General features: G+C 45.6%; 1 protein-coding gene across 2 annotated transcripts in view; it reads left to right on the top strand.

Annotated features, from left to right (window-relative positions):
• LOC136580218 (5-aminolevulinate synthase, erythroid-specific, mitochondrial-like) overlaps positions 1 to 26,685 on the top strand; it is a 29,677-nt gene extending 2,992 nt beyond the window's left edge. Inside the window, exons 1-11 of one of the 2 annotated variants that reach the window (XM_066580595.1) lie at positions 7,453 to 7,475; positions 7,760 to 7,955; positions 8,112 to 8,267; positions 16,733 to 16,867; positions 16,948 to 17,170; positions 17,573 to 17,757; positions 19,228 to 19,407; positions 21,761 to 21,925; positions 23,935 to 24,203; positions 24,314 to 24,476; positions 25,842 to 26,685. In XM_066580595.1, the coding sequence (XP_066436692.1) occupies positions 7,778 to 7,955; positions 8,112 to 8,267; positions 16,733 to 16,867; positions 16,948 to 17,170; positions 17,573 to 17,757; positions 19,228 to 19,407; positions 21,761 to 21,925; positions 23,935 to 24,203; positions 24,314 to 24,476; positions 25,842 to 26,005 (1,818 nt within the window). In that variant the 5' untranslated portion in view covers positions 7,453 to 7,475; positions 7,760 to 7,777 and the 3' untranslated portion in view covers positions 26,006 to 26,685. Of the gene's footprint in view, positions 1 to 7,452; positions 7,476 to 7,759; positions 7,956 to 8,111; positions 8,268 to 16,732; positions 16,868 to 16,947; positions 17,171 to 17,572; positions 17,758 to 19,227; positions 19,408 to 21,760; positions 21,926 to 23,934; positions 24,204 to 24,313; positions 24,477 to 25,841 lie in introns of those variants that run through there. The other variant, XM_066580594.1, reaches the window with a different exon arrangement.
• Positions 26,686 to 27,018: the final 333 nt, after the last annotated feature.

A 27,018-nucleotide genomic window follows, 5' to 3' on the forward strand; every position in this document is an offset into this window, starting at 1 on the left:
TTTTTGCGCATCGCACGTTGTGTATTTGCACGCGTAACTGCAACTTGAGTCTGCATTTGCGCACGCAAAAAAAACACGCAGCCACCGTCCCGTACATTGAAATGGCTAATTAGCCAAGTTGCATAAGTTCTTTTCATATATACTGCCGTTGGCAGAAAGTTCAGCTCTGCTAAACTCCCTCCCGAGTCTATGGGAGCTGCCAGCAAGCGGCTCACGTTGCTAAAGTCCCTCCCCCTTCTTATTCCTGATGACTCTCAAAGGCTCCCATAGGAGTCTATGGGAACGGCTGGCGTATTCCCGCAAAAGATAGGACAAGTCCCATCTTTTCCAGTTGCACGTAAAAGCGGCTGGCTGGAATGGGCACCATGTGTTCTATCTTTTCCGGACAGATGATTTCACGCACCGGAAAATCGCCCATCCGAACGGATGAATTGGAATCCAAGGCTTTACATGGTTGCGATTTTTGGGCCGGCATTTTATTGCGCCGAAATAGCCGCAATAAAACGTTCGTGTGTAACTAGCCTTATTGAAAAAATCCGAAGTCTTATTTATCAAAACTGTCCATAGTGACCAATCACAACACAGCTTTTATTATTGCAGAGCAGTTACAGAAATAAAAGCTGAACTCCGATTAGTTGCTGTCGGTGTCACAGCTAGCTTTTTTTTTAGACAGTTTTTATCCATGCGGCTTGTAGTCCCAATAGAAAAGTACTTCACGGAGTCTGTAGGCCGAGGACGGCACTGCTGCGGGGTCCTATCTAGTTACATCTATATGGATGACTGCTGGGGCTCTGCTCAGTGTTATCTCCGGCTCTGTCCGCAGGGGGGGGTGTTGATGTCACCGTCATGTAGCACTTGTTTGGTCGCTGCTGACATCAGCAGAATTGGTGACTCTTCTGTATCTCGCCTTGAGCAGAACGCCTGCTATCACACTCACCTCCTCGACTGATAAAGACGGTTTTCTAAGTAAAAATGTCAAATCAGACCAAACCAGATACAAACTTTACTAAAAGTTCAGTCCCCCCCCCCTCCCCATAAGGGCAGAAGCGAAGCACAGCGAACTGAAGCGTCATACCAATAGTGAACGGCTTTACAGGGGCGTATTTGCGTAAGCAAAATAACGCGTTTCCCCGAAAATAAGACAGTGTCTTATATTAAATTTTGTTCAAAAAGGTTTAACTTTTTTACATGTATAGCTGCCTGGACACTATTTAAATTGACTTTTTAAATTAACTGTTAGCAGGGCTTAATTTTGGAGTAGGGCTTATATTTCAAGCATCCTCAAAAAGCCTGAAAAATCATTTTGCATCCTCAAAAATTCTGGAAAATCATGCTATGCCTTATTTTCAGGGTATGTCTCATTTTCAGGGAAACAGGGTATGTGTGTGCAATACGCAGTGAATGGAACCTATTGATTTCAATGGGTTCATTCACATATGTGTATTTTTCCAGCGCATTTCAGTCGGTCAAAAAAAAATTGCATTCTTTATTTTCCTGCACATTTGTGCACCAAAAGTCCGGGACTTTCTGTATTTTTATGAACTTTTTGATTCGAGGTAGACATGCCCGGTAATGCTGCGGGTTCTTGTGCTGTCAGGCTTTATGGTCACTTTACAACTGGGGAAAGCCTCTTGCATCATTGTAACTGGAAGTAAGTTGTGGCCACATTCCTCTTGAGCAAGAGGATAAAACCGAACACTCATGATCCTCGCTGCACACTGACATTACATGTGTTCACAGAGAGGTGTTTGTGGCACTAAAGTTCTCCAAAAATCCTTTTTCAGATTCCCTATTTGGAGTGAACTGGGGTGGGATCCCCGTTTAGTGTGTCCACAGCCCCCCTCAGTTATTAGCCAGAGCAGCTACAAAGAGCCTTTCTTACTTACCACCCAATTACATGGACATACATCACTGATTTCAATGAGCGCTATGAAATACTTCAGTTCTCCTGCGGGGGCACTGCAGGGAAATTGAGAACTTACTGTGGTTTCATCCACAGACTACAGTCAGTTGTTGGGTGTCCCATCAGCAAGACAAGCTCTGATTAACGTAAGGAACACTTCTAACATAAAGAGATTGCAAAAAACGGACAATCAGGGTTAATAAATATGGCGCTTTCTTCCAGAAATAGTGTGACACCTGTCCATGGCTTGTTTCGGCTATCGCATTTACATCGCCACGAGTCCTTGTTTTTTGTTTTTTTTTGGGGGGGACAAGTTATTTATTTTAATGGAACAACCCTGGGATACATATAATGGGTCTTGTATAACTTTTATTACGTTTTGGGGGGGGGGGGACAGATGGGAAAAAGATGCAGAAATTCTACCATTATTTGGGGTTTATTTATACAGCGTTCAACATTCAGTGAAAAAACAACCTGATAACTTATCTGTATCAGCACGATTAGGCTTTATTCACACGAGCGTATATAGGCCGCCATTTTCACGGACGGATGATATACGCTACCATCTGATGCATTGGATTCCAATGCATCAGATGGGCAATTCTCCGCTGCGTAAAAGCGACAACATAGCGCATTTCGGCCGGGTGCGTTTACCTCGGGCAGGAAAGATAGTTCTGGAATATTTCCCGACTGGAATATGGCGGCGGCTCCCATAGACTCCTATGGGAGCCAATGACAGCTGCCGGAGAGGGTAGGTGGGAGTGAGTTTAGCAGCATGACTGCTAAACTCCCTCTCCCTTCTCTCCTCCTCTCCGCCCCTTGCCGGCTGTTTGCAATGAGAGGGGCGGGGGGGGGGGGGGGGGGGCAGGGCTAGTTGCTATGCTCCTGCCCTATCCTTCCCTTATTTCATTTTTTGGGAGGTGAACAAAAGAAAAATAGCAATTCCGGCATTACTTTTTAAAATGTATTCTTATGGTGTTCACCATGCAGGATAAATAACCAAGTATTTTTATTATTTGCGTCATTACAAATGTTATAATATTTCTTATGTGCTTTTTTTTACATTTTTTGGTATTTTATCTGTTTACATTTTTTTACTGGATTTTTTTTCTTTAAATTAAGGTTTATTGGACGTTAACACAATTTTTTTAGTCTCCGAATGTCACTTGAAGTTGTGATCGTTTAAATCACTAGGATAGTACACTGCATTACTTATGTAGTGCATTCTACTAAGCCTAAAGCCCCATTTAGATATGTCAGTAGTCACTGCCTTAAAACATGTATGTGCAGGTTTAGAGCCCATTAGTGACTGTCCTAAGAAGGTGCATTGATGGTCACTAAGGAGAATTGCAGTCGATGCCTCAGGCAGCATAAGGGCTTGGGGCACCCCCTGGCCGCTGTTACCTATAAACATAATGTCACAAGGCAGACCCAGAGCAGGGATGCTGACTACTATGGTCCCCCAATCCCATTGAGCCTTGCCATCTGCCTAGCTTAGTCTAGCGCTGATAACCTAACCAATGGAGTCTGTTATCTTAGGTGGAAGCTCTAGTGTTTGGTTCCTAATATTACATCCGCTCATCACCATCACATTGCGTAAAAATACTTTGACCAAGTTCTTCTCATCTGGTCATGGAGCCTCTTGCACGGTCGGTCTGTGATCTGGCTCATGATCTGCTGGGTGTGACTTGGTAGGGCCACAGATAACGCGCTCCATTGGTGTTATCTCTCATGGACACTCTCAAGACTCCATGAAAACTGCAGCTTCTCTTGGTAAGATAGTCCCAGCCCGCTGAGCTCATGACACGAATAGCAAGAAGAAGACATTTGGTCATGCAGATTGCTGACATAACGAAAGGACACCAACATTAATGAGCTTGAATCTCGGGGGCCAAATCAGCAAGTGGAGGCAATATTCTTAGTGATACATATATATAGATATAGTCAGAGGCGTACCTTGAAGCTTCTGGGTCCCAATGCAAAATCTGTAACAAGGCGCCCAAATATGATGCTTTATTCATAGTACTGAGTGCTCTATATGGAGAAGAGAGGCCTTATGGGCCCCCTAAGGCTCCTGGGCCCGGGTGCAACCGCATCCCCTGCACCTTCTATAGTTACACCCCTAGTATAGTATATACATATACAGTTCACACACCGCATTCCAGCACCATTACAAATGCTAGAACATTGCAGTTTTATTTCATCATGATGTATAAAAACATTAGAAAAATAGAAAAAAACAACGCGTTTCAGGCCATAGATTGGCCCTTACTTAGAGTAAAGCTCCTATTACAATATGCATCCTTAAAGACCAGCATGACACTCCCATCATGTAATTGTACATACATAGCACTTTTTTATTCAAAGGAGCATTGCTATGAGGAAGGGCCAATCTTTTGTGGCTTGAAATGCGTAGTTTGTATTCTATTTCTGTGATGTTTTTATACATCAAGATTACATAAAACTTCCATGTTTTAGCATACGTAAGAGTGCTGGATTGCTGTTGTTCTACGCGCTAAACGCCGGGACTGAAGTGGGTGTTTTCTGTGCCCCTATTGGGAGTATATACCCCCCCTGAGATTGGACTAAGTGGGTTGTGAGCTGATGTCCGTGCGTACATACTTCTCGCAGCATGCCCTATTTTGGTCCATATTAGGGACCGAAATAGCCCTTTAAAATCAATGAAAGGGGGACTCACCGTACCCAACTTGCAGAAATATTATGCTGCAGCACAATTAGCACAGATTCCCCCCATGTTTGCTGGCCCTGGAGCTCCCCTCTGGGTAGATTTAGAGGCCTCATTGGTCTCCCCTGCAGGACTTGGGGTCATGTTCTGGACTAAAGATGAAAAACAGGAGATATGCAAAACAAGTCCCCCCTAATTTATAATCTCTATCTAATATGGAGGAAAAATAGATTTAAATATCCGTTGATGTCGGCCCACCCTCCGATGCTCCCCATTTTACCTAACCAGGCCTTTCCACCGAGTATTCAAAGAGAGAGGCTGGCATGGTGGAGGAACAGTGGTATCACATTATTACACCAGTTTACCTCACTAGACAAGCCCCTGTCCCCACAACTAATCTCTGAGAAATACATGGTCCCAGCTCACCCATGGGTAGAAGTAAATCAGATATGTAGTTTTATACACTCCAGGTTTTCCTGACCCTTCACCTCTATGAACTCAACTTCTTTTAAAAGGTTCTGTTTGAGATCACCTATGCAACCGGCGATGATTTCATATGAGGACAAACTCTCCTTCATTAAAGTTTGGGAAACAGACCTGAACTTATCGCTATCGCTTGCAAAGTGGCGTCACTGCTGCACCTTTATTTCTAAGGGAAGTCACTAAGTAACTTTAACGGAATCCTCATATAAGATACTTCCTAGGGCGTATTATGTTCCCGTGACCATCCACAAGTTCTCCCCAACTTCCTCCCCCTATTGGGCTGTGGAGCTCTGGGGACCGTATCCCATATATGGTGGACACTGGTGTAACTATAGGGGATGCAGGGGATGCAGTTGCACCCGGGCCCAGGAGCCTCAGGGGGCCCATAAGGCCTCTCTTCTCCATATAGAGAGCCCAGTACTATGAGTAAAGCATTATAGTTGGGGGCCCTGTTACAGGTTTTGCATTGGGGCCCAGAAGCATCAAGTTACGCCTCTGATGGTGGACATGTCCACTGGTGAGATCCCTATGGGGTCAAGTAACCAACTTAACAACAAGAGTCTTGGGTAGGCCATACCCACTTCTCCCATCGGCTTGCCTCCTGGCTGACAAACCTAGGGGACTTAACAACCAACAACACAAGCTTTCCCAATACATTTGCAAGGCGGCTAGAATCTATATCGCCTCTCAATGGGTCTCACCTGTTTTACACCTGGAACCAATTTTAACGAGAATATTCAGAATGATGCTGTATGAAAAGTTGTCCACCACGAGGGAAGATCGCATGGAAGGCTTCCTTAAGACCTGGCAGCCATGGTCTGAATACCTTAACATCCCGGGTTTGCCCCGGTGGCTAGCAATATGGGAGGATGACCTGGCATCTTCATATGGGGAGTGAACTCTTAAGGCTGATATTTGTACATATGTAAGGAAATACACCCTCAGTGCCCTTTTAAAGTGCCCATATACATTATACGAGACTTGACAAGGAGGATCAGGTGATCCATCAGCAGGACCGCCAAATGATCTAATGTACTGCATATGGGAAGTCTCAACTCTCCCATGGTGGAAGATACTGGGGAAAGAATGATCAGCATGATGTCAACATTGTTTTCACGGGTGATAAGCCGCTGCCAGAGGCAGTGCCGGCTTTAGGTTAAGTGGCACCCTGAGATCAAATTTTTTTTGTGGCCCCCATCCTCTGGCCACAAGAAAAAAACACTATATATTGCACTAATAGGCAGTCTGCCTGTATTCTGCAGAAAGTAAGCAGCATATTCACACTAAAACAGCTCAGTGAAAAAATAAGGGGCCAGAATCAAGCTCATAACATAAATATAACACTAGAAGAGCACCAGAACAAAGTTCAGTACATAAATACAGCACCAGTAGCAAGCTCATAACATAAATATAGCATCAGAACCAAGCTCATAACATAAATATAGCATCAGAACCAAGCTCATAACATAAATATAGCATCAGAACCAAGCTCATAACATAAATATAGCATCAGAACCAAGCTCATAACATAAATACAGCAGGAACCATCCTGAGTCCATAGATACAATACCAGAAACAAGCTCAGTACATAAATACAGCACCAAAAGCAAGCTCATAACGTAAATGCAGCTCTCGAACCCAGCTCATAACACAAGTATATCAGGAACTAATCCCTGTACATAGATACATTACAAGAACCAAGCTTAGTGCATAAATACAGTAGTAGAACTAAGCGATTGTCTTGCGGATGCACCAATGGGCGGACAGTGGTGTGTTGGAACTTCAGAGCAGCTGAACAAACGCCCGTAGGAGGATGATTCAGCTCCACAGGATCCTGCCGTCTGGTGCACCCCTACAAGCTGGTGGCCAACACCCTGTGCAAGGGCTGCAAGTGACTAAGGTCGGCCATGGCCCGGCCATGAACTCTAAAGGTCATTTTACACAGGCTGATAACGAAGCATGAATGTTCGCCTGACCATTTGCTTGCAAAATCATCCATCTGTCTGAATGTGCCGGTGATCGGCAAAGGAACAAGTAAATACTCGATTGTCGGCTGATCGTTTGGTTTATACAAGCATAAAAATGTTCGCTCTTTATACGAGCCTTGTAACAATGACTGTGAATTGAAAGCCAAGCCAGAATCCATACACAGACAGCTGTCTCTTATTGTTAGAAGGCTTGTAAAAAAGAGTCTAACATTGACTTGCATGAATGCTGCCTTCCAATAGGTGGCACTGTAGGGGTATTGTTCCATCTCCCTTATTTGCATATTACCCAGAGGAGCATGCATGGCCTTATAAGTCTCCTCACTCACCTTCTAGGTGCTCTCCCTAAGGAGAAAAGATAGCGTTCCTGAAAGGGATACAAAGAACACCAAAGAAAGTCCCTCAGGCCCTGCATGAGGTATATTTCAGTTTTGCTTGGAGAAGTAAATTGACCACAGCCATCTCTTCCATCCCGGTAGTTTTTCTTCCTTCCTCATAACTTCATTAACCTTCAAGCACTTGCCCAGATGTGTAGCCACAAGCTGTTATGGAGCAATGGAGACATTTCCTCCATTACTGCTTTTGTTTTCTCACTGGTTATCTCAAAAACCTCAAACCTGTTACTGAAGACCGCACACAACACATGCAGTTGAGTAAAGGATTTCTCACAACATCCAGTGTTGCCACTGTTTCTTATTACAGACACCGTAACGTGTGGACATGGCTTCTTTCATCAAACTCTGTCCCTTCTATACCCGGGACCCCTCTGTATTTCTACGGGTTGCTCGACCAATGATTCTGCGCAGTGCAGAGCGTTGTCCAGTCCTGGTGACCCGTTCCTTGGCTACTTCTGCCAATAACCATCAGAAGATCAAGGACACTACACTGCCCCCTGGAGGTAAGGCTTATCATTTTGAAAATACACATTCTGTCCTGCTCTATTTTAACCTAATGGCTGTCAGCAACCCCTCAACTCTACCAAAGAAGTCTCAAATTCGGATATATGTTCCAGGATCGATGACATAATGCAACTTTTACTGTTTCTCTACCGTAGCTTCCAACAGGCGTACCCTGGCACAAGCGGCTCCTCAAGCTGCAACTGCCAATGCCAAGTGCCCTTTTATCGAGACAGAGATGGAAAAAGAAGATAGTTTAATTGTCCAGAAGGCCGGTCCTGAGGTTGAAGAGGACGTAAGGGCTTTCAACACAGGTACGAACTTGGATGGATCTCCTAAAGTGAGCTATAGTTATAGTTTTGAACTATTTAGAGAACTTTATGATGTTCCCCGTAGTTATTTTTTCCAGTCACGACATGTGTTTGCTGCTCAGGCCTGGTCAGTCTCTGTGCTTATGGTCCAACACCCTTTGGTGAATCTTCTTGGGTGTTCTGGAGCTACGAAGGGTCTAATATCTTATTTACATAGACAGATTCTTTCTCATTACTTACAACAATGCCCAATAAAGGTAAAACCAAAATGGGAAAAGATTTAGGCCATATTAGTGGAGATAAACGGGCGCAGTGTTGCATATGATTCCAATGATATCTCTGTCTGAAAGTCAACGAGTATGGCAATTGTATTTAGTACATAGAGTTTATTGTACTCCATTAAAGTTGTTTAACATGGATATTAAATTCAACTCAGACCAACCAAAATGTTATCTAGATGGTGCAGATTTAATGCATATGGTCTAGGACCGTGTAAAAGTGTGTGAATTTCGGAATGGGGTATGAGAGATAATTAAAATATTAATCTTGCCTATATTGGTCTTAACCCCAGAACGTTTATGTTGGGTATTGTTGATGGTCTTGGATGGGCATACTCTTCTGGGAATTCAGAAAGCATTGTATCAGGCGAAGAAGCTGATTACTGCCCATTGGATGCAGCCTGACCCCCACAATAGGAGATTTTGTCGCAAAAATAAGAGAGGTTATATATTTGGAAAGGGGGATATATGAAAAAAGAAGCTGTTTGACTAAGTTTGAGGAAATTTGGGGAAGATAGTTTGATATATATCATGGATAATTCATATCAAGTGTTGGTTGCATTGAGGTATTATAGAAAAGTTAATGGGATCTAGAGGGCATGAGGGAGAGGTTAAAGGTGAAGAGAGTTAGGTTTTTTTCCTTCCTTTTTGTGTGTCTAGAGATGAGTGAACCTACTCGGCCACGCCCCTTTTTCGCCCAAGCACCGCGATAATGTGTCTAAATATTTTTTTCTCTTTTTTGTCGGGAAGATTATGATTGGCTTGAATATAATTATGATTAATTGTATTGTTCAGCTGGGGTAATGATATGTTTCATGTACATTATGTAGAAATTAAGGGGTAATTGTATTCAAAAATATAACTTCAAGAAAAATGATCGAATTAAAAAAACCATGTGAGCTATATATATCCAAAACAGGATACATGTCCTCTTCATTGTGGCCACTGGTTAATACTTGACAGATAAGCCAGGAATTATGGAAAGATGAGATCTAGTAATGTGATCTAGTGGCCCCCAGCAGTGACAGCGCCCCCCACAGTGGCCCCCAGAAGTGACAGCGCCCCCCACAGCGGCCCCCAGAAGTGAGAGCGCCCCCCACAGCGGCCCTCAGAAGTGAACCCCAGTGGTGATAGTGCCCCTCACAGCGGCCCTTAGCAGTCACAGTGCCCCCCACAGCGGCCCCCATCGGTGATAGTGCCCCTCACAGTGGTCCTTAGCAGTGACAATGCCCCCCAGCAGTGACCCCAAGCGGTGATTGTGCCCCTCACAGCAGCCCTTAGTAGTTACAGTGACCCCCCAGCAGCCCCCAGCAATGATAGTGCCCCCCACAGTGCCCCCCGAGACCCATGCACTTACCCCCTCCACGTCCTGAAGCTCCGCTCCTCTTCTGAACTCCGCCCCCTCCAGCAGCAATACTCTCCGGTGCAAACTGTGACATCAGTGTGACGCTGGACGCCTCCTCCCCTGGACGCTCTCGTGGAACCAACAGATAGGAGACGTCAGGGCAGGGGGAAGGAGGATCCTGGCTGCACACTGACATCACAGTGTGCGCTGGGATCAGCGCTGCTAGTAGCGCTGGTTAGTGAATACTAGCAGGGAAGCCGTGGCCCCTGCCAGTATTCACTAACGGGGTGAGCGGCCGTGTGTCAGCGACTATGGCTACGCGTGTCATAGGTTTGCCATCACGGTCCTATACAGAAGAATAACTTTTAGATGTACGGTATATAGTGTCACGTTAGATCAGAAACAGGCTTCATTGCATCCATGTTGAAAAGAAGATCTTATTTTGTTGGATTGGTTTATTGGACTTGAATGTTCTGTACAATTAGTATCATTTTTTTCGTCTCCTGAACCCAAACACTCATCCCGGCCTATAAACAACGGGAGCTATGCCTGCATTACCAACCTGGGCTACTGCAATGTGGACAGAGCTGTCTGCTTCCGGCTCTGTCCTCAATGACAGCAGGCCGGGTGCACAGCTGATCGGTGGGGATCCATCCAGAGCAGCGGATCCTGAGGATAAATCATCAATATCTAATATCTAATTTGTGTCTCCTCCCTTTCAGTTTCATCCCAAAGACTAGAAGCAATGGGATGAAACTGAAAGGGAGGAGACACAAATTAGATATTAGAAAAAACTTTTTTGATGGTGAGGGTGATCAATGAGTAGAACAGGTTACCACAGGAGGTGGTGAGTTCTCCTTCAATGGAAGTGTACAAACAAAGGCTGGACAAATATCTGTCTGGGATGATTTAGTGATCCTGCACTGAGCAGGGGGTGGGACCCGATGACCCTGCAGGTCCCTTCCAACTCTACCATTCTATGATTCTAATAGTCAAGTCCTGGAAAAGCTTTTTTTTTTTTTTTTTTTTTTTTTTTTTTTTTTTTTTTTTTTTTGTGGATTTTCCAACATATTTTTATTGGTTTTATGTTGCATATATAACATTACTTTAACATTTTATGAAAGTGGTGTGATATACACATCACCGGCTTAATGCTGCAACTAATAAAGAAGAAACAAGAAAAACATTATGAAAAGCAATAGGTTAATATGTGCGTTATGTTCTGATAGTTAACAGACAAGGGGAGGTATGAGATACGGGGTGGGCGGGGAAGGGGGGGGTGTCGAGGGGGGGGATCCAGGCTAGTGCCTTTTGGTTGTCCCACTACTCGAGATATGAGTTGGCTACTCACAGTTGCCGTCTTGTAGCCACCTGGTGATTAGAGGAGAGTTACGTGCATCTATCCAGACTGCCCAGGTGCGGTAGAAATTCTCGGCTCCGGTTGTGTCTTCCTGTGATCTTATTCTCTCTAATCTTTCGATCTCGTCTAAGGCCCCCACCCATGCGCATCTAGGGATTTCTGTGTCCTTTTTCCAGAATCTGGGTATCACTTGCCTCGTGGCCATAATGAAATATTTCAGCAGGCCTTTTTTGAGTGATTGGGCGCCTAGTGGAGGGAAGGATAGAAGTGCCACCTCAGGTGTCAGGGTCAGTGATTCCCTGCACACTTTCTCGTATAGTTTTCTCATGTCTCGCCAGATGGGTCTGATCATGGGGCACTCCCACCATATATGTAGCATCGAGCCCACTTCTCTGTGGCATCGCCAGCACATATTTGAAGCCGATGGGAATAGGGCGTGGAGCCTCTCTGGTGTCATGTACCATCTTGACAAAATCTTAAAGTTCAGCTCCTGCAGCCTACTTGCCACCGACATCTTATGGGTGTGCTGGAAAGCTTTGCTCCAGAGCTCTCCGGGAAAGGATCTACCCAGGACCTCTTCCCATGCGGCAACCCACCTGGGGGTGTGACCACCCAGCTTCTCCTCCAGTAGCTGGCTATATAATATTGACACGGTATGCTTGGGCGCCTCCCTTCTGCTGCATAGTTCCTCAAACGGGGTAAGGTTTAGGCTCCACCCCCGTTCCGGCCTCACTTTTCCTAGGTAGCTACGAACCTGCAAATATTGCATCCATGAGCCCGGGGGAATGCCTCCTGTCCCCTGTATAGTCGCCAGGTCTCGCATGCCCCGGGCGTCCACCACCTCCCCTATCCTAGCTTCCGTTCCATTGGGCAGGAATCCCAGGCTACGAGTGCCCATTGTTGCTGGAATTTGTGGGTTTCCAGTTAAGGGGGTTAGGGGACCCGGAACCGTTGTCTGGCAGCCCCCCTTCCATGCCCCCAGCAGGGTGATCATCAGGCCCGATGCCTCCGCCCTCTCCCAATTGACCCCCTTCGGGATCCAGAATGCTCCTTTTGGTGAGAAGGTATTATTCTCGTTTTCGATTTGTACCCATATTTTATCTGATTCATGGTGGTGCAGGTCTAGTATTAGGGTTCCGATCGTGGCTTTGTGGTATAGATGTAGGTCAGGTAGGCCCACCCCTCCCTTTGTTTTTGGTTTGGATAGGCTTTTATGGCTGAGTCTTTTGGAGCCTCCCCTCCATATGAATCGGAGTATCAAACTTCTCAGCCTGTTGAAAAAGATTTTCGGGGGGTTACACGGTGCTGATTGAAAGATGTACAATATCCTAGGGAGGATATCCATCTTAACCGCACTCATCCTACCAAACCATGATAGCGAGCCTCTTGCCCAGCCCTCCATGTCCTTTTTCAGGGTCAGTAGCAGCGGTTTGTAGTTCAACTCAAACAGCTGGGTTGGGTCGGTTGGGATATGGATTCCCAAATACTTGAATGAATCGCTTCTCCATTGGAATGGGAAAGCTGCGGCCATATTGCTGACTTCCTGTTGTGGGATGGTAATATTTAGGACTACCGACTTCTGAGCATTTACCTTATAGTTGCTGAACTGGCGAAACGTAGCGAACTCCTGCATAATATTGGGGAAGCTGACATGTGGTTCAGTGGCATATAACAGGAGGTCGTCTGCGTAAAGCGATAATTTGCGTTCCTCTCTACCAGTCTGTATTCCGCGTATAGACGGGTTGTTCCTAATTGCGTTGGCTAGAACTTCCATAACTATGATATATAATGTGGGGGACAGGGGACACCCCTGTCGTGTGCCGTTCCTAACCTCGAATGGAGTTGACAACTTACCATTGACCCTGACCTGTGCCGAGGGGCGATGATATAGAGCCATTATCTGATTTAAAGCTCTGGTGCCGAGTCCCACCCTACGGAGGGTCGCTTCGAGAAATTGCCAACTGATTCTGTCGAACGCTTTTTCAGCGTCGACGGAGAGGAGGCATAGAGGGGTTCTTTTCTTTCTTGCCCGGTCGATTAGGGCCAGGGTCTTTATGGAGTTGTCTCTCGCTTCTCTCCCTAAGACAAAGCCCACCTGGTCTCCGTGGATAATTCGGGGAATTGCGGGGTTTAGCCTGTTTGCTATCATTTTTGAAAACATTTTTAAGTCACAGTTGATGAGAGAAATTGGTCGGTAACTGCCGCACGACATGGGGTCCTTCCCGGGCTTAGGTATCAGGACTATGTGTGCCTGTAGGGCTTGGGACGGGAAGGGGCAGCCCCCCGAGACCTCGTTGAAGGCCTTCAGTAACATATCTGAAATCAGGTCTCCGCAAGTCTTATAGAATCTCGGGGAGTACCCGTCCGGGCCTGGGCTTTTCCCCGGTTTAATTTCTGAAAGTACGCGTTTGAGTTCCTCTGGCTCGAAATCTTTTTCCATGCCCTCGGATTCCTCTTGTGAGAGGGACTCCGGGGCATGGGAGTCCAGGTACTCTGACAACGCCCGTGTATGTTGGCTCTCCGTTCCCGCCCCCGCCTCGCTTATGTTGTATAGTCTAGAGTAAAATGATCTGAATTCTCCCAATATTTCTTGCGGAGCGTGGACCCTCCCTCCTCTCGCTGAGTTAATGGAGTGTATGTGTGGGTGGGCCGTTCTTGGGTGTAATGCTCTGGCAAGCCAGCTACCACTCTTGTCCCCGTATTCATAATATCCGGCTTTCAATTTATCTCTATTGCTTAGGGCTCTTTTATCTAGTATGTCCAGGATTTTGTTCCGGAGTTCCGATATCTCTGTTTGAAGGACAGCGGACGAGGCTGCTTTATTGGAGATTTCCTTTTCGTTAAGTTCCCTTATTAATTGAGTGAGGCGTGCGGTGTGGTCTTTTTTAATCCTAGCGCTGTGTGAGATAAAAACGCCTCTCAACACACATTTTAGGGTTTCCCACTTAATTGGGGCGCTGGTGGGGTCAGATACATGATCCTTTTTAAAATTTTCTATGGTCTTTCTAACATCCTGTACGCATGCCGTGTCTTTAAGTAGACTGTCGTTAAGCCTCCAGGTATGGGTCCCCCTCTCAGTGTCCCCCGGGCCCAAGGATGCAAATACTGGGGAGTGGTCCGACCAGAGGAATATGTCCATGGAGCACCTGGGGGCCCCGTCGAGCAGACCGTGTGATATAAATACGTAGTCAATCCTGCTGTATGAATTGTGTGCCATGGAGTGAAAACTGTAGTCACGCTTACCCGGGTGGAGAATGCGCCATAGGTCGATTAGGTCCATACTTACAAGTATCCTCTGTACCTTGCGAATAGCTGCTTTTGTTAGCGTTGAGCGTCCCGTGGAGGAGTCTAGTCGGGGTTCCATGCACATATTGAAATCACCGCCTAGCACGATCGGTGTTCCTTCTGCGAATTCTGCGAGTTCCCGGAGAGCTCTGGAAGCGAACCCCACCTGTCCCTGATTAGGAAAGTACAAATTGGCAAATGTAAAAATTTTGTTAGCCATGAGTGTTTTTAGGAATATGTACCGCCCTTGTTCGTCCGACTTTTGAGCCAGCACCTCTGGGGCTATTGATTTATGGAAGGCTATAGAGGCCCCACAGGTTTTGTTCTCAGGGTGAGTAGAGTGGAACCATTTAGAATAATATTTGTTCCTGCTGCAGTCCGGCATGCCAGTTCGTGGCAAGTGTGTTTCTTGAAGCATCGCTATCATCACCCCTTTCCTGTGGAGCCTGTATAGTACCTGGTTGCGTTTGTTGGGGCAATTAAGGCCCTTTACATTAAAGGAGCATATCGTCAGGTTGGCCATTGCGACATGTTGGGGGTATCATTGGCGTGTGGTGAGTGTCTTGGTGCTTTATCATTCCTGAAGGCATAACCTGGAGCTGGGGAGGGTATGGACAACACATGAGGGTAGAGAGGGGGGAAGGGGAAAACATGGATCCACATGTGAACAGTGATAAGTAAACTACAATATATTTTGCGTGTAGTCGTGGAGAACATTCTAACACTTATAGACGAACAACGTCTATGCAGCAGTGTGCTGCTGCGGTCCCTAGTGGGGGGTGGCTGGGTGGGTCGAGACCAAGAGCCCCGCCTCCCCACTCCACTTTTATCATGCAACATTATGATGGGCATCCAGACCCGTTTAAGATTGGGCTAAGAAGGGTAAGTGGATATGACAAGTTAAAGAGGGTGAATAAGTATATGTATGCATATTAGTATAAATGAAAGGAGAAGGAATTTCTTATGTTAAAGGGAGACAGATAGGGTCCTTCGACTGCGAAGCCTGGAAGGCCTACTGTTAGGTGAGAGTGGAACATGCAAGAAATGATAGGGAGATATAGAGTACAAGAGGATGGCCTAAGTGCCCGGGGTCTTGGGATGAGCCTCCCAGGAGACTGCATATCTTTTTGGATATGTAATTAGCCAGTCCTCTTGTATCCAATTGAATAGTTCCTTTAGTGGTTTTCGTTTGTCATTACAGTCCAAAGATTCTGTGTTAAGTTCTCTGGAATCTTGATGGGGTCTGTGTCTGTGTTTGGTAAGTTCTTTGGGGTCTTCCCTCTGAAGTCATGGTTAGATGAAATCTCTTGTCCATTCATGACAATCTCATTTAGGGCTTTCTCTTGATGGACGGGTTCTGTCTTCTTTATGTGGCTGTTTGCGCTTGTGGTTGACTACTTGCCATTGGCCCCTTGGGGGGGTGGGTGTCGGGGCGCTTGTTTTCTGCCACTCCGGTAGCGAGACCATCGGGAGTTTCAGGACTGTGAGGAACTTGGGTAGATCTCCCAGCGATCTAAATGTGACTGTCTCGTTCCCTGTGCCCGCTATCAATTGAAAGGGGTATCCCCATCTATACGGGATTTCTTTTTCTTTTAGTATTGTCAGTAAAGGCTTTAATGCTCGACGTTGTTGGAGTGTTCTTCTTGAGAGATCTGGCAATATCAGGAGGTTTTTATCCTGGAATTTTATCGGGCCTTTGGATCTGATCTGGCGTAAGATCTCCTCTTTTTCTTTATAGAAATGGATCCTACACACCACGTCTCTCGGTCTTTCTGGGTCTATTGATCTGGGGCCCAGCGCTCTATGTATCCTATCTATTTCAATTGGATCGTTCGGGGTTCTGTTCAGGAGGTCGCCGAAGCACTCCTGTGCCCACGCCTCCAGATGTTTGTTCTCGACTTCTTCTCCTAATCCCCTGATCCTCAAGTTGTTTCGCCTGTGGCGATTCTCTATATCGTCTAGTTGCGTCGCGAGCTCAGCGATTTGGCTGGCGTGTTCACTTAGTATGTCGTGGTGTTCATCTATCCGTTGGACTACTTGTTCTTGTGCCTCTTCCGTTTCCAGAAGACGTTGTCCCATCTGGTGAATTTCTTTTTGTAATGATTCTAGGGCAGATTTCTGGGACGAGGCAAACTGAGCAAACATGTTATCCAAGTCCTGGAAAAGCTTTTTAATTATATCATATTTATCTGTTCATCAGATGTTCTTAGTTCTCTGCTGTATGAAGTCAAGTCAAACCTGAAGAAGAAGTTCTATGGTCACTCCCCTAAGAAAGTGAACCTTGGAACTGGGGCTCCCCTCACTCCAACTCATCTGATAAAAGAAAACATGTCAGGTATATTACATGTCTTCTAGAAAATATTGTTATCAAGTCAGAATAACCAAATCATGATGACCCGGTCATTTATTCATCAGGTGGAGCTGCTTTTGGCTACGATGAGTTCTTCAACTGGAGGATTGAGGAGAAGAAACAGGATTACACGTACCGCGTGTTCAAGACTGTGAACCGTAAGGCCAATGCCTACCCGTTTGCTGAGGATTTCTCTGACCTCCAGGGAAAAAAGAAGGAAGTGTCTGTGTGGTGCAGCAATGATTACCTGGGCATGAGCAGGCACCCTCGGGTGATTAAAGCTATTTCGTAAGTAAAACAGGGAAAGGTGTATGTCAATGCTTAAACACAAGTTTACAGTTATACACAGGAAGACATAAAAAGTGGCCATCAGATGTGGCCTGTATTGTAGTCCATTCATAATGCTGCTGGTTGCTCACAGAAACAGTCAACAGGCTTGTTGACAGACACACCCCTAACAACTTAGTTACTGTAATGCATTGGGAAAGTTAGGTTCTTCTACATCAGATTAGTATACAGGGGCACAACAAGTGAAATTCCATGCACACCAAGGGAAGAAGATTCCATATGTATGTTTTATTATGGGTGTAAAGGCACATCATCAACTATTGTATGCCCTCTGTACGGTCAGAAGCCCAAAGATATGTTAATATAATTGTAATACTGCCAAATCTCCATGTGTCTTTTTAGGGAGACTCTTAAGGAGCATGGAGCAGGGGCAGGTGGAACTAGGAACATTTCTGGCACCAGCAAATACCATGTGGACCTGGAATGTGAATTAGCAGATCTGCACCACAAGGATGCAGCCCTCCTCTTCTCTTCCTGCTTTGTTGCCAACGATTCCACTCTGTTCACTTTGGCAAAGATGTTACCAGGTAAGTTTGCAGATGTGACTACTAAGAATTGTCCTGGCCATACTATTGACACGCAAGCTGCACAAGATAAGGTAGATTGGAACCCTGCTGCATGGCAGTAGGAACGAGGGCAGTAATCATCTGTCATTTACAGCGATTTGCAAAATGAAAGATGGTGAACGCCGTTTCATTTTACGTGTATCCTTATTTCCTATGTGCATTTCACGGTGGTGACAAGACGTTTTAATTTTGGGAAAGAGGGTAAGAAATGCAAGGCAAATGTGGAGGAGGATGAGAAGAGAGGAGAAGGGATGAATGGAGAAGAGAGGGAAGGAGGAAAATAGGGAGGAGAAGAGGAAGAGAGGAGTGGGGATGAATAGAGAAGGGAGGAGAAGAGAAGGGAAGAAAGAAGTGAGAAGAGGAGAGGAAAAAAGATGAGAGGAGAGGCAAGTAGAAGCAAGGGAAAAGTTGAGGAAGTGAAAAGAGAAGGGCTGAATGGAAAAGAGGGAGAGGGGAGAAGAAGAGAAGGGATGAGAGGAGGAGATAAGTGAAGAGAGGAGAGGGAATGAGAAGAAAAGTAGAGAAGAAAGAAAAAGGGATAAATTGCAAAAGTGGAGGGGAATAGAAAATGAAGAGTGGAGGAGAGGGGGAAAGAGAATAATAGAAGGGAGAAGAGGGAAGGAGAAGAAAGTGAAAAGTGGAGGAGGAGAAGAAGAGAGGAGAAGAAATGAATGTAGAAGGGAGGCGAGGAGAGGAGAAAAGATGAGAAGAAAAGAGAGAAGGGATGAAAGGATAAGAGGAAGGGTGAAGGAGAAGAATAAAGAGAAGATGGGAGAGAGAAGTAGAAGAAGCAAGGGAAAAGTACAGGAGAAGAAGAAGAGATGAAAAGGTATGAATGGAGAAGTGGAAGAGGGGAAGAGAAGAGAAAATAAAAAAGAGGGAAGGAGTAGCAAGGGTAAAGTAGAGAAGAAGAAGAAGAAGAATAGAGGATAAATGATACATTGAAAGGGGGAGGGGAGAAAAGAAGAGAGTAGGAGAAGAGAAAGAAGGAGAGGGAAAGAGTAGAGAGAAGAGAAAGAAGGAGAGGGAAAGAGAAGCAAGGAAAAGATGAGGGCAGAGTAGCGAGGAACGGGAGGGGAGGAGTGCAGAGGGGACATGGTGGTATCTCCAGCACATTAGAAGAGCCCTACTGTTCTTCACATAAACAGGTGCAGTAAGTAAGTAGCAGGTTTCTTTATTACTGCTACCTTCTGTTATCCAAATTTCTCCTGTTCATGTAAATTAAGGGAAATATGCAAATTAAATGGTCACTAAATGTAGACGTGGAAGCTTAGAAAAATAAAACTAATAAAATTCACAGCTGCTAATATAATTGCCATAACGGGGAGCAATAAGTTGCATTCAATTGAACAACAAATGGACTTACCACCGAGTTTAGGTTTAATGTCCTTTGATGTACAGAAGTAATCATTCATTTGTCTTTCCCTGCAGACTGTGAGATTTACTCTGATGCTGGAAACCATGCATCCATGATCCAGGGCATCCGGAACAGCGGGGTGGCCAAATATGTCTTCCGTCACAATGACCCTGCCCATCTTGAAGAAGTTCTCTGTAAATCAGATCCTAAAACACCCAAGATTGTTGCCTTTGAGACTGTCCACTCTATGGATGGTAAGTTCCCAAACACAACGGACAATGTAAAAAGCGACTTTCTGACAACGGTCTGTAGATGTCAAAGACTACGTCATAGATAGGACCCCCAGCACATCATCACACAGTCACTAATCCATTTAATGAGCAGGAAAACATCATATTTGATATTCCTTACATGTGAAATGTGCGACTCATGTAAATCAGACTTGTCATGTAAATCAGATAGGTGGGGTCCGGCGGCTGGGACACCCCCTCCCTGCATCGCTAATCCCAAGAATGAGACCATGCAGATCTTAAAGGAGTTTTACGTAACTAAATCAGAGTCGGCAGACAATAACAAGTCATGTTTTATGTTTCAATTACTCACCAATTTCAAGGTCTTTGTTTGCTGTTAATGAATTGTAATATATATTTTTTTGTTACATTTGTTACATTTTTAGGGAAACTAGTATAGACCTCATACATCGCACAGTTGACGGTTTGCTACAGTTCCATCCAGTCTAAGTAATCCTTTCTGAACTTAATACTTCCGCAGCACAAGGTTTACAGACTCTGGATTTAAACAAGATTGTTCCTATTCACTGACAGCAAACAGTGATCTTGAAGATGGTCAGGAATTAAAACACAAAAAGAAACATTTATTAAACCTTTTATGCCAGCTTCCTGGCATATCAAAGTTACACATTTTGGCACTTGGAACATTGTGATAATAATGTGCAGCTTTTTGCTGTTTTTTTATATATATTTATGCCAGCCCTGTCACTTAAAAGAAAAATAAAAGTGGGTGAGTCTTAGCTTTGGGGCGCTTGGCTGCTTGCAGCTCATTAGATTTACTGTAATTTACACCAGAAGCTGGCATACGTTATTGCTGAATTCTACGGCAGCTGGCATGGATTTCAAATTTGGCACACAGTCAGCTCAAAGGTGCAAAAAATGTAGTAAGAGGCTTTTATTACTTCACTTCACACCAGCGCAAACTATCATAAGTAGAGATGAGCAAGCGTACTCGCTAAGGGCAAATACTCAAGCGAGTATTGCCTTTTGCGAGTACCTGCCTGCTCGTCTCAAAAGATTCGGGTGCCGGCGGGGGTGAGCGGTGAGTTGCGGAAGTGAGCAGGGGGGAGCGGGGGGGGAGAGAGTGAGAGATCTCTCCCCGTTCCTCCCTGCTCTCCCCCACCGCTCCCCGCCGGCACCCGAATTCACACATTGGTGAACACGATATCGGGCCGTGACTCACAGCCCGATATCATACTCGCCCATGTAAAGTTAGCCTTCGGCTACACTCACCCAGGTAAGCGCAATATCGAGCCAAGAAACTCAGCCAGATATCGCGCTTCCCAGCGATTTTCACGATGATGTGAACCGTTGGTGATCAAGAATCGCATCGCTTCTGTTCAATTGTGATCCTCACGCGCGTGATAGGACCCCGAGTGATTCCCATTGACATCACATCCCACTTGCTTGCACATCGCACGGCAGGAGAGTGCCATGTCATGTCTTTTAAGGTCCCATTGATAACAATGGGCGAGGCGCTCCGAGGGAACGCCAAAAGGTAGAGCAAACTGTTTTTCCTCACACCGATGCCACAAGGAAATAAAAAACTAGTGTGAACGGATCTATTCAAATCAATGGCTTTCATATTCATGCGAGTTTCTGCGCATCGTACGAATATCGTTCACGTGAATAAGCCCTTAGACTAAGGACGCATGTTGTGGCTGGCCATATACCGCCAAACCCGTCAATGGTCAATTGCGGAACGATTTTATGGCAAAATCGTGTTGCCAGTGACTACTGTGGGCGTGCGAGGTTTTGGCCCGGTGCGGTGCCAGATTGTGTGTCCCTACCCAGGTCTTAACGAAGAGGAAACCGCATAAGCATGGCCATTTTGATTTAAATTAATGCAAGCTAGGCCAGTTTCACCTAAGTGTATTATGGGGCACATCCGTAATACGGAATGGAGTCCTAACCTGACCGCAGATGTACTGACCCGAACTCAGAGCATCATGGATGACTGTTCTAAGCTCAGGTCAGTCCCCCCGTGGTCGGGCCACGACACTTGTCCATATGTGTGCCTATACCATAATATATTTGTGTGAACCTAGCCAAAGGGAAGCACTCCCCTGGCCATCTGACTTTACATCATGTCTAGAACTTTGTGGTAAACTAATTTCACCTGAATGTGTTATCGGAGCATTTCTGCACCCATATTATGGGCACAAATGCCACCCCCCCCCCCCCCTCCCCCGAAGGTCTGATCAACCAAAATTACACTCGCAGGGGTCCTTATGATGCCACTTGTCCCAGTCAGGTTGTAATGCGGATGCCATAGTTATGAACTTTTATATTTATTCATTTCCCATATAATTTGCAGGTGCGATCTGCCCCCTGGAGGAGATGTGTGATATAGCACACAAATATGGTGCCCTGACATTTGTTGATGAAGTGCATGCAGTGGGGTTGTATGGGGTGCGGGGGGCAGGAGTCGGAGAACGAGATGGCATCATGCACAAGATTGACATTATCTCAGGAACATTGGGTAAGTCAAGAAGAATGAAAAAGGAACTTCATTATCAGAGATGAGCGAGTATACTCGCTAAAGGCAATTGCTCGAGCGAGCATTGCCTTTAGCGAGTACCTGCCCGCTCGAGACCAAAGGTTCAGGTGCCGGTGGCGGGCAGTGAGCTGCGGGGGAGAGCGGGTTGGAATGGAGGGGAGATCTCTCTCTCCCTCCCACACCCCCCCCCCCCACACACACACCCCGCTCTCTCCTGCTGACAGCCGCTACGCACCGCTCCCCGCGCCAGTACCCGAACCTTCGGTCTCGAGCGGGGAGATACTCACTAAAGGCAATGCTCGCTCATCTCTATTCATTATTGTTTTGTACAATATTTATAACAGCAATGCGGAGAAATAACACTTCTGTTTCAGTATACAGATGGGGATTGTGTTACCCCCAAAAAATAGGCACAAATGCTACACAATGCAAAAATACTGTACTGTATTGCTATGAGAACACGAAAAGGGATACACACACAGAGCTTAGAATAAGTAAAATAGAGAACTTTAAAAAAAAAACAGAATAATAGTTAAAAACATTATCTGGATAGCAGGAACAGGACTTGAACATGGAATCAAAATATATTGATGATGTAAACAGGATAACAATATATACCATAGTGGATCTACTGAGTCATATATAATACAAGCCAGACTACAAGGCAATAAATAAAGACTGTCAGATCACACAAAATATAAATACAAAGCTGTTACCACATGCTAGTCAAGACCTGTATCCTGAGCCCCAATGCACGTTTCGCATCTGCTTCCTCAAGGGGAGAAAGCAGATGAGACAATGAAGGGACCTCCGTGTTGGTTTGCCCTGAGTATTCGAAATAGCTGGCGCCTTTGCATAACTATTATTCCTAATTCCACTAAGAATTTTCCTTTGCAAGGATATATATATATACATACATACATACATATATATTGCAGTCTCCGTCTTGGGACAAGCTTTCTACTAGAACTATATATGCATATAGTCCACCTATGTTTCACGTACAGCATAGGCTCTGATCACATTAGAGCCATAAGCCCCATTTACACGCAACGATTATCGCACAAAATTCGCTCAAACGATGTCTTTGGAGCAATAATCGTTGCATGCAAAGTTACCATCGTTTGCTTTTCAACCAAGCGATGATTTGTAGTCCAGGCAGAGGGCTGATAGCAGTGGTCGCACATTGTAATTCTCCACAGGAGCACTGATAACATTGTATTCAGCTGCTGTCCCACGGGAGAACAAAGGAACTGAATGCAGATAACAGACCACTCCGCTGTTATCTGCATACAGCACAGGTAGGCTCATTTACATGCAAATGAAGCTAGTAGGCTACTAATGGGCATTAGTGCTCATAAGCAGCTTATAAAAATGATCGCTCAAATTGTCAATCACCCTATCTTTTGAACGAATTTTGAGCAATCATCTTTGCGTGTAAATGGGGCTTTTGGTGAAGATCTGGTATAAGACCTGGGAGAAAATGGCACAGCATGCTGTGCTACATTATTTGGTAAATTCAGGGCAGCATGCTGGAAAACCAATGCACCCCATTATAGTGAATGGGATCCATCAGGCAATGTTTGTTTCCATCATGTGCCAAATCCAGTTCCTCAGTTCTGTTCGTTGTTCGGCTTCTATGACAGATGGTCACAGGCCCGACAACAAAAAGCCCTAGAGGAGGTATAAATGAAGCCTTAATATCATGGATAGGCTTTAACAATAGGGCTAGTTATTTAACATGGTTGCCAAAAGTCCATTCATTGGTGATTCAACATCTTGGACCTCCACTGATCCTTAGGACAAGTCTCATCGAGCAAAGGAAAGTTGGCCGCCAATGAGTAGCCAATCATTGACACTTCCATTCATTCGAATTCATTTTTAACTCCTTTAAGCATGGTGAATCATTCAATATACATTTCCACACACTTATAGACTTGACACTGGTTGCTACCATGAGACTATTAACTCTTTATTGTGTTCTCCTTCAGGGAAGGCATTTGGCTGTGTCGGTGGCTATGTGGCTAGCACTGCGGCCCTTATAGATACGGTGCGCTCTTACGCTGCCGGCTTCATTTTTACCACCTCTCTGCCGCCCATGGTGCTTGCTGGAGCTTTGGAATCTGTGCGCATCTTAAAAAGTGAGGAAGGGCAAGCACTCCGCCGTGCCCACCAGCGCAATGTCAAACACATGCGCCAACTGCTCATGGATGTTGGGCTTCCAGTCATCAACTGTCCCAGCCATATCATCCCCATACGGGTAAGAAAGTGACCCTCATATAGATATCGCTACAAATACTGCCCTAGATATCCCCGTCATACATGGATCAGGGAACTGGTCTGCCGTTAACTCCTTCTGTCCCACACCAGGTTGGCAATGCCGCGGTGAACACCAGGATCTGTGACACTCTTCTGTCTGAGCACAACATTTACGTCCAGGCCATCAATTACCCGACTGTTCCTCGTGGAGAAGAGCTGTTGAGGCTGGCTCCCTCCCCTCACCACACGCCTGACATGATGAGCTATTTTGTGGGTAAGCAAGGGTCACAAAATCATTAGCTGGAAGTATGATTGCAGGATCAGACTGCACATAGGATTTGTTTGTAGTCTGTAGCCATGGATACTCATTGGTCTGCATTGGAGCTGTAAACACAAAACGGTAGGAAATTTAAAAAAATAAAAACTATTTATCCTGTTTCAGTTTCTACTATAGATAAACAGTTGCAAAAGTATACATGCCCTTTAAATCCCTTTATGGCTATAGTTGTGAACACTAAGGCCCCCTTGTATAGGGTGATGATGGGGAAAATGACTCTTCATTGCCCAGTGTAAGGTTGGTTACCCACTACTATATTCTGCGCAGAAAACAAATTGCGGCATGTTCTATTTCTGTGCGGGGCTCACCGGCTCTGGTCCAGTCAGCGCATGCGCCGGCTGCACAGCAGGCGGCACATGAAAAATCCGGGGCTGCGGTAGTAGGCGAGTGATGCGCTGCTCTCTGCAGGGCTCGGGTCAGGTCCCCTTTTAGCAGCGGGATCCGACTCGGCCGTCTCCAGGCGGCCTTATTCAGACAGGCGTATACAGGCCGGCGTTTTCACGGACAGCATGTATATGCTTTCATCTGAGCAGTTCCCCCCACCGGCTCTCTGCCTCTCTCCTCCCCTCCGGCTCTTTGCAACGTGAGTGGGCGGGATAGGGGTGGAGCTAAGCTTCCACCCTCTTCCTGCAGCCAGCAATGGGAGTGGGCAGGGCAGAACAGAGCTTAGCTCCGCCCCCACCCACCCCTCCCATTGCAAACGCCAGAGCGGAGGAGAGAGGCAGAGAGTCGGTGAGGAGGGAACTGCTCAGATGGAAGCGTATATCGGCCGGCCGTGAAAACGTCAGCCGATATATGCCGGTGTAAATAAGCCCTTAGGGCAGAACTATGCTTATTGCGGCCGGCACCTGGACTTGTCAATTTAATAATATGGTGAGCCCAGGTGCCAGCCAGAGTCAGTGGGCTTTGTGCAGATTTGTTCTGCAGCATGTGAACAAGATTTTGCTGCTACTGTAAATGCTGTGGATTTTCCATGCGGATGATCCGCACAGCAAATCCGTCCCATGCGAACACACCGTCAGTATGCCCAACAGCTGAACATCAAGCAATAAACGCACATTTGTTGGTCATTGCACTTTTTTTGCTGGCATAAAATTGGTAGTTTGCCCGTGGCACATACCCTTATGTAAACGGGATGTGCCACCAACAATGATGTAAATTGGGTTGTTGCATGATAATGGCTGCAGGTAAATGTGAAGTTAATGAGCGCCAACTGACTTGCTACATCACCCATCGGTGTTTGTTACAAGAAGTGATCTGCCGATGTAAAAAGATCTCAACCCGCTCATTCTGTCTCCGCAGAGTGTTTAGTTGAAACATGGAAGGAAGCTGGGATGCCACTGCAGTCACCATCCGCTGCGGAGTGCAACTTCTGCCACCGCCCCCTGCACTTTGACCTGATGAGCGAGTGGGAGCGCACATACTTCGGAAATATGGAGCCAAAATATATCACCATGTACGCGTAAACCGGCATGGAGATCCTCAACACACCGGTGCAAGCAGTTCTAGTCAACCCCCTCCTCCCCAAATATCTACAGTCCACATTGACCTATAACAACATATTCAACCCTAAGTTACCCAGCAATTTGTTGGGGTGATGCCGTCACCGTGACATGTCCTGGGGTGACAATCTGATAAATGCAGATTATAGGCCTTAGCAATTAGCTTGCATTGGGTTGCACGATGTATGTAATCCAATATGGTTGCATCACACGCGGTGCAAAAACTGACAGCCAACTGCAACTTTTATGCTTCGCAACGCAGTTACAACGTAGCGGAACTCCATGTAAATATAGCAAGTAACTGGAGAAAAAAATACCATTTTGCAAAAGTTCTCACACCCGATTAGATTTCATACAGCCCCATTTGCCTCCTAGCCTGGGCCAAAAGTAATGATATCCCTGTAATCAAATCTGTTGGGTAGCTTAACCCTTTGTCGACTGGTTTAATTCAACTACCCACTATTTGCTCCCGTCTATCACTACAACTCCCAGCATTCTGTAGTCATTTATTTCAGGTAAACATATGAACTTTGCTTGAATTATAATATCTCTGTGTTATCTGCATATAAGAGATGGATCGCCGTGTCTGGGCGGCGGGTGTGTTTGAGATGATCACACTGACAATAAAGTGTTCTGCAATGTTATTTTGGTTGTGTGTGATGGTGATCATTTAAAGGGGAACTCCACTTAAAAAAATAACTATCAGTATCAGTTAAAGGGGTGTTCCCATCTGAGTCTTTTATGGCACAGTGATAGGCTATGGCATAACAGTTGATAGGTGCGGGTCCCAGAGTTGAGACCTGCACCTATCTCTAGTTGTGGCCCCCATTACTGTATGAGGTGAATGCGATGGGAAAACCACTCTAGACAAGGTGGCCGGGTGGTTGGGATTACAGAAACAGCCGGGATTCACCATGCTGTCTGAGTAACGCCAATAGATGTTAAAGGGGTTTCCTGGGCAAAAACTATTGATGATC

Source organism: Eleutherodactylus coqui, chromosome 10 (assembly GCF_035609145.1).
Source record: "Eleutherodactylus coqui strain aEleCoq1 chromosome 10, aEleCoq1.hap1, whole genome shotgun sequence".
NCBI lineage: Eukaryota > Metazoa > Chordata > Amphibia > Anura > Eleutherodactylidae > Eleutherodactylus > Eleutherodactylus coqui.